The sequence below is a fragment of the Trachemys scripta genome, chromosome 7 (genome assembly GCF_013100865.1).
Source record: "Trachemys scripta elegans isolate TJP31775 chromosome 7, CAS_Tse_1.0, whole genome shotgun sequence".
NCBI lineage: Eukaryota > Metazoa > Chordata > Testudines > Emydidae > Trachemys > Trachemys scripta.
This window is the reverse complement of record NC_048304.1, coordinates 33,348,257-33,357,709: the sequence shown is the minus strand read 5'-3', so window position 1 is coordinate 33,357,709 and position 9,453 is coordinate 33,348,257. Positions and strand designations below refer to the sequence as shown.

Genomic DNA, 9,453 nt, shown 5'->3' with positions numbered 1-9,453 from the left:
AGGCCCTGACCCTCATACAACAGCTCCTAGTTCTGCCTCTGTAATGCAGGGTGAAGGATGTGGTGTAGTTGTAGCTGTGTCGGTCTCAGGATATTGAGTCAGGCATACTAGCCTTCTGCAACACAGACTCAGGGTCTGGGCCAGGCCCTAAAGCTGCAGATTTAACTGAAAACAGATCAGCAGGTTACCTGGCTCTAGCACCCAGACACCCAGTTCCCCATGCTATCCAAACCCCAAATAAATCCATTTTACTCTGTATAAAGCTTATACAGGGTAAACTTATAAATTGTCAGATTTCAGAGTAGCAGCTGTATTAGTCTGTATCCGCAAAAAGAACAGGAGTACTTGTGGCACCTTAGAGACTAACAAATTTATTAGAGCATAAGCTTTTGTGGGCTACTGCCCACTTCTTTGGATGCATGTAGAGTGGAACATATTGAAGGAATACACACACACCACACACACCATGAACAGGTGAGAGTTGTTTTACCAACTCCGAGAGGCCAATTAAGTAAGAGAAACAAATTTTTTTGAAGTGATAATCAAGATATCAAACTGTCTGTACTGGGCTAAGAAGTGTGAGAATACTTACAAGTCTGAGCCATTACAAACATTGAATCGATCTCCCCTTGTAAGTATTCTCACGCTTATCAATATATATCTGAAACCTGTCATTAATAAGTGATTTTTATTAAGTATAAAAATTAGGATTTAAGTGGTTTCAAGTAATAGAACAACATAAGCCACCAAGCCCAATAAAGCAAAAACATGCAACTGATTATAGGTACTATCTCATCCTCAGCAATGTTCCAATATGCTTCTTTCACACACTAGACTCCTTCCTAGTCAGGGCCCAGTCCTTTCCCTAATACAGTCCTTATTAGTTCCAGCAGACTTCTCAAGTGGTAACTAGGGGTTTTCTCATGACTGGCCACCTTTGTTCTGCTCTACCCCCTTTTTTTTCTCTTTTTTTTTTTTTTTTTTAAATAGCTTTGGCACAAGGTGAGAGTCCTTTGTTTCTCTGGGTCCACAACCCTCCTAAATGGAAAAGTACCAGATTTAAGATGGATTCCAGGGTCAGGTGACATGATCACATGTTGTGTGAGACCTCAGCCTCCATTACATAGGAAGGTTTGCAAGTAAACAAAGACATTTACAGTTCATTGATTCTGAAGCACCCTTACATACTTCCACTTAATATGTTTACATCAGTAATACAAGTTTATATCTTATTCTCTGAACTTCAGACAGAAATAATTCATGCAAACAACTAGCAAGAACAAAGATTATAAGCTTTGTAATGATACCTTACAAGAGACCTTTTGCATAAAGCATATTACAGTTACATCATATTCACATTCATAAGCATATTTTCATAAAGCATATGGAGTGCAATGTCACAGTAATATCTTATTGGACCAATTTCTCTGGGTAAGAGAAGCTTTTGAGCCACACCGAGCCCTTCTTCAGGGTGAAGGAGACTTTCCTCCCTTGTATTTAGTTTGGGCCCACCCTGCTCCAGGACCACTGAGGAGCCCATGGCTGTGATGGGCTGGGACCCTCTGCCCAAACCCTGGCTGGGAAGCTGTGAGATCTGTGCTCCAAGAGCTGCCCCGGGGCAGGTGTGTGGCCTTGCCTAGGTTGTCATATGCTAGGGCTAAAGTGTGGATTCTACAGCTCATAGAGAAGAAAGAGCTGTGGGATGGGGCCAAGCTTCTCCTGCTAGGCTCAGACTCCTTTGGGTGCCTGATGAGCTTAGAGCTGGGCTGGCCCCCCTCATGCTGAAGAAATTCTGGTTTGCACATGCCACAGAGTATTAGGGGTCTCTCCCTGCCCCCTCAAGGTACAGAGGTGCTGGCTTGGCACCTGAGCTGTGTGGGATGCCTGTAGCCAAAGCTGCCTGGGTATAGCAATCTCCCCAGTGGGCAGAGCTGTGAGTTACCAGCTCTCTTCCTCCCCACTCAGACTCTGCTGGGGAGCCCCTGCAGCTGGCCATCTGGCTGATGGGTTCCTGGGTGCAGGAGATGCTGTGAACAGGGAGAGGTTAACCTGTCTGAGCCTGTCGCAGCAACTGCCTGCCTGACCTTGGGGAGCCCAGGATTAACTCAGGCAAACTCCCACCTCAGCCAAACCTGCTGCTAAAAGGGGCCTTGGCAGCCAGCCCTAGGCTCGCATCTGTCAGGGCAGAACCAAGTAGCTGAGACCTGCTCACCATGGTGGCAGCCACTTTGGGCTCTGTGGGAGGGGAGCTAGCTATGCCAGCACACAGCAGCAGCGGGCACTGTGCCCACTTGAGCAGGCCCCAGTGCCTAGGCAGTGTCTATTCTCTGCTGCTACTGAAGGCAGGGAAGGTGAAAGCTGAGTGAGGGGCAGCTACATGAGCCAGGTGTATGTGTGGTCTGTGCTCACATACTGGGACCCACAGAGGAAGCTGCAGGGACAGTGAAAGCCTCTCCATGCCTGTTTCTCTGGGGAAGCTTCTCTACCTTGCTGTCACCCTTCTGCAGGGGAACTGGGGGGCAGGGTGGTGTCCTGAGGAACTGGGATAGGAGGACATAAGTCCCAGGCACTGGGGGGTCAAATGCAGCAGTTGGCAAGGTATAGGGCCCAAACTTTGGGGTTGGGTTATGTGGGGCCTTGGGCTCAGGCATGGGAGGGGAGGTTTGGAAGCTGGGGTGGTGCAGATGCAGGGTCAGGTCTTGGGCTCTGGGATGGGGTGCTGGGATGCAGGCTCAGCCCTTCGTAACAGGTTTCTCCCTCTGCAGGTGTGGTGCTCATGAGTACTGCTGTGTCTCTAATGCCAGGAGGGTGAGAGTCTGGCCAAGATCTTTGTGGTGTTGGACCTGGAGGTGTTCCCTAGAGAGAAGATGGCTTCCCCCTTCAAGCTCATTGCACACACACACCATTCTCCCCAGAGGCACCTGCAGGACTGCATGGGCAGTGGGGACCCAGGGCTGCTAAGCCAACATGCCTGCTTTTGCTTTGCTGTCACCAGGCCATTCCAGGAGGCGGAGGGTGTGGATTAGCGCTGTGTCTGGGCCATGTGCCCTGGGGGTGCTGCCTGCCCAGCCCTGCTCCTGGCATTGCACTGACCACCCTTCCTGGCCATACTCAGGAAGGCAGCTGATGCACAGGCTCTGGAAAGCAGGAACCCAACAAGCCACTGCTCTTGCTCTGGCTTTGCTGAGACTCCCATGGTCTACTGGATCTGATGGGAGGAACTAGGCTCTGCGGAGGAGGGGCCTAGACAGACTGTGACCCCATAAGGGATGGTATTTGTGCTGCTCCTTATGGGGTGGGGGAAGAATGCACAATGAACAGGCAGCAGGCGGGAACGTTGCGAGTAGAACTAGGTGTAGGCAGGAAAGGGTTCGGTGAGACACCACGGAGCGGAAGCAAACCCGGCCCAGGCCTGTCACGAATCGCGAAGTCTAACATCCGGCTTCCGGCGTAATACTGTAAGCGGTCCGGTCCCGCACCACTTCCCTCCTCTTTTAGCACATTCTGGCCCACCAGGACAGCCAGAAGGGAGCGAGCCGGAGCGGATAGAGAGAGGTAGCGGGGCAAGATGGAGTCTTCTGCGCGGTGGAATCACGTGTGGGTTGGATCCGAGACTGGCATCCTGAAAGGTATCGGGGAGGGCGGCCGTGATGGGGGGGGGGCTTGTCCTAGTCTCTTCTCCCTGCCTCCGGCTGTGACCATTTTTCGTCTCTTTCCTAGGGGTGAACCTGCGGCGGAGACAGGCCACCAACTATGTGGCGGCCTCGGCACTGCGCCGGGATGAGGGCGTCTGCGCCATGTGCTGGGGGGACCCCTCCGAGTCCGAGGTGAGGGGCCCGGGGCGGCGGCGGGAGGGGCTGCAGCCGAAGGGCTGGGGCGGCGGGGGGAGGGGCTGCAGTCGGGGGCGCCCCCTGACCACTCTCCTTCCCCAGATCCTCGTCGGCTGCCTGGATCGGTCGGTGAAGCTGTTCAGCACCGAGAAGGGAAAGTTCACAGAGTCGCGGCAATGTCTGGGCGGGGAGGGCTCGTTCTGCGGCCTGGCCGTGCACGACAGGTGGGTCCCGCGCCCCGAACCAGGCAGCTGCCCCCCAGCTCCATAGTGCCTGTTTCCAGCTTTTTATCCGTGGGCCTATCTAACCCCAGGTTTCACCCATCCCCGCCGTCCCCTCCCACCCGGGATCGGACCTATCTAACTCCAGGTCTCTCACGTTCTCCTCCTCCTGGGAGATTCATGGATCCCTTTATCCCAAGTCTCCTCCTCTCCGTCCCCACCCCATCAGATCTGTAGATCCATCTAACCCTGGGTCTCACGCAGCCAAGCCCTGGATTAGATCATTTACCCTTTGCTCTCTGCCACCACCAGGTTAGACCCGGGAGCTCCTTGAACCTCATGCACATGCCTACCTTTGGATCAGACCAATGGGCCCATCTAGCCTCCTGTCCTGTCTCTTACAGCAGCTGATGTTGGATGGTTCACTCAGAGACTTAATCTATCCTGCTGCCAAAAAGAAATACACCCATGGGGGGGAGAGTGGGGGAGAAGCATCTTTCACCCTCTTTAGGCAGGAGATTCAAGTTCCCTTTGTGACACCCACTGCTTGTCTGCCTATCCATGCATCCATCCATCTCACCCCCTAATTCCAGTAGTGAGTGTGGCCCGTGTCTGCGGTTAGAAACTAACAATGATTTATTTCTCTCTCCTCCCTATCTGGATTTTCTCCCTCTCACCCCCACCATTTGGCCGGCATGTGCAGTTCCATCATCACCTGTGTGGAGTCTGGTCTCCTCAAGGTCTGGCGGGATGCCTCATCTGAAAACGTAAGGCTCTCATGGGGAGAGGCCTGGCGCAGTGGATGCTGGGTTGGTGGTGGGGTATGGCTAAGTGGGGGATGCTGCATTGGGAAGGAATCTGAGCCGGATTAGGGCTAACACTGTTGCCTTCCAGGTTGGTCCCAGGGAGTCGAGCTGTGTGGGGACAATTCCTGTTTGCTCTGTGGGGAGGGGTAAATGCAGTGGATCTCAGTCCTGTCAGGATCCCTGCACTTGGTGGTATCATAACTCCCTCTTTTCTGCTGCCCCATTTAGATGGAAACCCAGGTGGGGGCTGGCGTGTGCCGTATGCGCCAGAACCCTGCCCAGCCGCAGTCTGTGGGGACAGGTGGGAAGGAGAACGCTCTGAAGGTCTGGGACTTGCACCGGCCTGAGGAACCCATCTTCCGTGCCAAAAATGTGAGTGCTTGCCCTAGATGTTCCCCCTACAAGCCCATGCTCTAGGGAGCCCTGGCCATGCCCTCTATCAGCATCTGCCCTGGCTGCCCCCGGGAGGAGGGAAGCCCTTGGCCTGGCTCTAAGTCTATGTCCTACCCCTTGGGGGAGAGTCTGTCCTGACCCCACCTATTGTTCCCTGAGCCTGTGCCCACCATACACACTCCTCCTCCCTTCGTCCCTCCCCCCAATCCCTGACAAGATCTACATTTCATCTCCTGACCCAGCCCGAAGCTCAGTACCCTCTCAGGCCATGTGGGAGCAAACCCAGCCCAGGCCTTGTGGTTCCACTTACCCCGCCTCACCCCTCTCGGCAGGTGCGGAATGACTGGCTCAATCTCCGAGTCCCTGTGTGGGAGCGTGACCTGCAGTTCCTACCTGGCTCTGAGAAGATTGTCACCTGCACTGGGCACCACCAGGTAGGAGCTTGAGGAGTGGATTGGGCTGCAATGAAGGGACTGGAGTTTGTAGGGGGGAGGTGGTATTAGGGTCTGGAGGAGGTCTGGGGAGGGACTTGGGAGGCGGTGGGGGTGTGAGCTGGATTGAGGTGGGAAAGGGATCAGGGTCTGGGGAGCCCACAGAGGCAGGGATGAGTAGACGGGGGTCTGAGAGGCTGGGAGTAGAGGGAGAGGGACCTGGGGAAGGGGAGGTGCAGGATGGTGTTTAGGGTGGGGGAGATGGGAAAGGGGATCAGTCTGAGGTGCAAACAGGGATGGGGGATTGTGGAGCAGGGGGAATGGAGGGAAGAGTTGGGACAATAGAGGTGTTGGATTGGGGTTTGGAGGGGTTGGGCAGATGGGGAAGGGGAATCAGGGTCTGAGATGCAGAGGATAGAGGGGCGGAGGGGCATTCAGGTGTTTGGAGGGTTCGTTTCCTGACAGTAACTGACCTGATGCCCCCAGCTCATCTGCTTGGGGCAGTGGTTGCCTGCCAAGGAGGGAGTGTGCGTGGCCACTTTGATGCCCTCTCTGTCTCTCCCAGGTGCGGCTGTACGACCCCAGCTCCCCACAGCGGCGCCCTGTGCTGGAGGCAACCTATGGGGAATACCCCCTCACAGCCCTCTCCCTGACCCCTGGTGCTGAGTAGGTCACTCTCCCTGCCGGCTGAGGGGGCGGGGGCACTGAACACAGTTGAGGGAGGGCAGGGCAGTGGCTCTGTGGCTTGGGGTAAGGCACCCGTCTACGAATGCCAAGGGCAGGCAGCTGAGAGCTATTCAGAGCTCAGCACCAGACCTCCATTTGGTTCTGTTTGGTGGGAGGCAGCACTGGCTCCTCCTGGGTCAGAGCAGGGGGGCTGGGAGTCCAGGCTCCTGGGTTCTTTTCCCAGACCTGGGTGGAGAGTGGGTTGGGGTGGAGGGGAAGGAGCTGCTGATGGCTCCTTGGTGGGTGGTGGAGTGCAGAAGCCTGGCTGGGCAGTGGGTATCGCTGTGACCATGGGATGGGGAGTTAGAGCGGTGGCTCCTGTCCTGCCTGTGCCTAACACCCATCTCCTTGCAGCTCTGTGGTGGTAGGCAGCTCGCACGGGGACATGGCTGTCATTGACCTGCGGCAAGGTGAGCAGGGGCTGGGGCATGGCTGCAGCTCACAGCACTTTGCTGCTGCCAGCCTCAGGGCATGGAGGGGCTAATGTTGGGAGGGAGTATGGGAGAGGGAACATTGTTCCTCTTGGGGCAGGGGAGAAGTCTGGCCTGTGGGAGTGGAGGAGGGATTCGTGGGGGTGGAAAGTTAGGAGGTGAGACTCGGTTGAGGTTGAGTCAGTGGAGAGGGTGCTACTGGGTCCTCTGGCTTGGATCTCTGGGGGTGGGCCTGGGGGCTGGCTCAGTGATGGTTCGTCTCTCTCTGCGGCAGGACGGCTGGTGAAATGCCTGAAGGGCTTTGCTGGGAGTGTGCGCAGCGTCCAGTGTCACCCCACCCTCCCACTCGTGGCTTCCTGTGGCCTTGACCGCTTCCTGCGGGTACATAATATCGAGGACAAGCACCTGGTACACAAGGTGAGAGCTGCGCCCTCAGCCCCCCCATGCAAGCACCCCTGCTGGGAGAGGCCGGAGCTGCAGTGATTCCCTCTCCCTTATGGACATGGTGCTGTATCCTGATCTCTGACCCCTGTTGTTTGCAGGTGTATCTGAAGTCCCGGTTGAACTGCCTGCTGCTGACCAGCCGTGAGAAGTGGGAGGTGAGTGTGGTGGGAAGGGAGGGAGCAGAGGGGGCTCCCTCTTGGGTGTGGGAGCTCTATTTGTGGGGTCGCTGCACCTTGGCTGCCTCTCTCGTGGCTGCATTGTTATTGGGTTGAGGGTGTTGGGGACGGGGAGCAGGGGAGAGACCTCAGGGCTGGGGCCTTCTGCTCCCCTAAACCTGCTTAAGGTAATGGGTAGGGACCCTTCCCTTGTCCTTCTATGGGGGCCCCTTCACATAGTCAGGGCACTGCAGGGGGCGCTGCTTGTTTTGACTGTGCCTCCTCCCCCCCCCAGGATGAAGAACCTGAATCTGCAGCCCCCCAAGCAGACGTGAAGGAGGAAAAAGATGAGCTGTGGGATGGCATGGAGACGGTGGCTACCAAAACAGTGCTCAAGCGCAGGGCGGACCCCAATGTCCGGGAGACCCAGCTAGGCAAGCGTCCCAAGAAGCAGAAGAGAACGAGCGCTGGGCCTTGAGGGGGCCAGTGGGGAGCCTATGCCCCAGCCAGAAAGGATAATGAACTCGCTCCCCACCCCGGCCATAGGGACTCCTGTCTGGACAAGGGGAGGGGAAGCCTCATGTCTCTGCTGGCCAGAGGCACCAGCCTCTCCCCTGCTGCTGAAAGGGACTGGGGTGGAGCGGGGGTGGAAATGTGCCAGCCCTAGCTGGGGTTGGCAGGGCCCTAACCTCTCAGAGAATGCTGCCCCTGCTTGGACAAGGTGGGTTGAGCTGGGGGCAGTCACAGCCCACTGTGGGGCTGGAGGGCAGAGCTGGGTCCATTAAGGCCCATTCCATTGGCCAGCAAGTGGAGCAGATATTTTGGGTAAGAGATTTGGATCTACCGCCTGGACACCCAAGCTGTAATGGCCATCACACAGCAGTGTAAAAAGAACCTATAACCGTGCCTTGTTCTGGAAGTGTGTGTGTCTGTGGGGGGGTGAGGTGGGATGGTGCATTGGCATGAGCCCTACTCTTTGCTCTTTCCTAGATGGTCCACTGTCTATAGGGGGAGGGCTGCCCCCAGAGTGGGTATTGGAGGAGGGACCCCTGTACATGACCCCTCCCCCCCCCATCAGCTCTCTATCCACATGCAGCTCTTCTGTGCCCTAGTCCTTGGCTATCCCCTCTCTGCCCTGCCCCCAGCCATGGAGTCTCCTACATGGCCCCTCCTTGAGGAGCCTCTGCCCCCAGGGGGCCTGTCTCACCTGGGGCGGGCAGGACACGTGGGAAACGCAGTTGCGGTCTGCCCAGATTACCGTGGAGGAGCCGGAGGCGGGGCCGTGCCTCCGGGCGTGGTGCGGGTGGAGCCGCTGGGATAGGTCCATGGGGGCAGGCCCGAGCCGGGCGGGGCGCTGTGTATCCCCAGGAATCGGGGCCATGCCCCGGACCAAGCCCTCGCCTGGAGACTGCGACAGGGAGGCGCCGCCGGGCGCTGACCTCACAAAGCGCCCGGGGACCGCGCGGCGCCCGGAGCCGCGGGCGCCAGGTGGCGGCAGCGCACCCATGGGCTGCATGCACTCCGGCCGCGGATCCCGCGCCGCGGGGCCGGACGGAGCAGAAGGGCCCAGCGGCACTGCAGGTGGGGAGATCCCTGCCTTGGGGGGCATCCCGGGGGGAGGAATCCCCGCAGGGGGCGCGAACTGCAGGCGCGGGTGACCCCTGCCGGAGGAAAGTGGGGGTCCTGGTGGTATGGGGGGAGGCTGTGCAGGGGGCGGGGCTACACATGTGTATGGGGGATCTTGGGGGGAGATTCCTGCATTGGGAAGAGGGGGATCATGGGACTTCCGCAGGGGGTGGGGGTCTACACATGGGGGATGGAGTCCCTATAGGGGCAGGCTACTGGGTCCTTCATGCTGCTCCGTGATAGATAGAAATCTGTCAGTCTGTCCAGCTGGGGGGGAGCTCCTTTGGCCCCCACTCCCTCCAGGTCACGCTCCTACCCCTGGGTCTGCTAGGGTCGCAGTGCACATTGCACTCTATGTCTTTGGGTTTATTCTCTGGGGAAACTCAGAGC

The 9,453-nt window shown here is 57.3% G+C and overlaps 1 protein-coding gene across 1 annotated transcript; it reads left to right on the top strand.

Moving 5' to 3' along the window:
* Nucleotides 1-2,755: 2,755 nt before the first annotated feature.
* On the top strand, nucleotides 2,756-8,343 carry WDR74 (WD repeat domain 74). Its single transcript, XM_034777981.1, has 11 exons — nucleotides 2,756-3,629; nucleotides 3,721-3,827; nucleotides 3,933-4,054; nucleotides 4,755-4,818; nucleotides 5,086-5,229; nucleotides 5,583-5,684; nucleotides 6,247-6,347; nucleotides 6,762-6,817; nucleotides 7,113-7,255; nucleotides 7,381-7,437; nucleotides 7,733-8,343. Exons 1-11 carry the CDS (start codon nucleotides 3,569-3,571, stop codon nucleotides 7,913-7,915), a joined length of 1,140 nt encoding a protein of 379 aa, XP_034633872.1. The 5' UTR covers nucleotides 2,756-3,568; the 3' UTR covers nucleotides 7,916-8,343.
* Nucleotides 8,344-9,453: the final 1,110 nt, after the last annotated feature.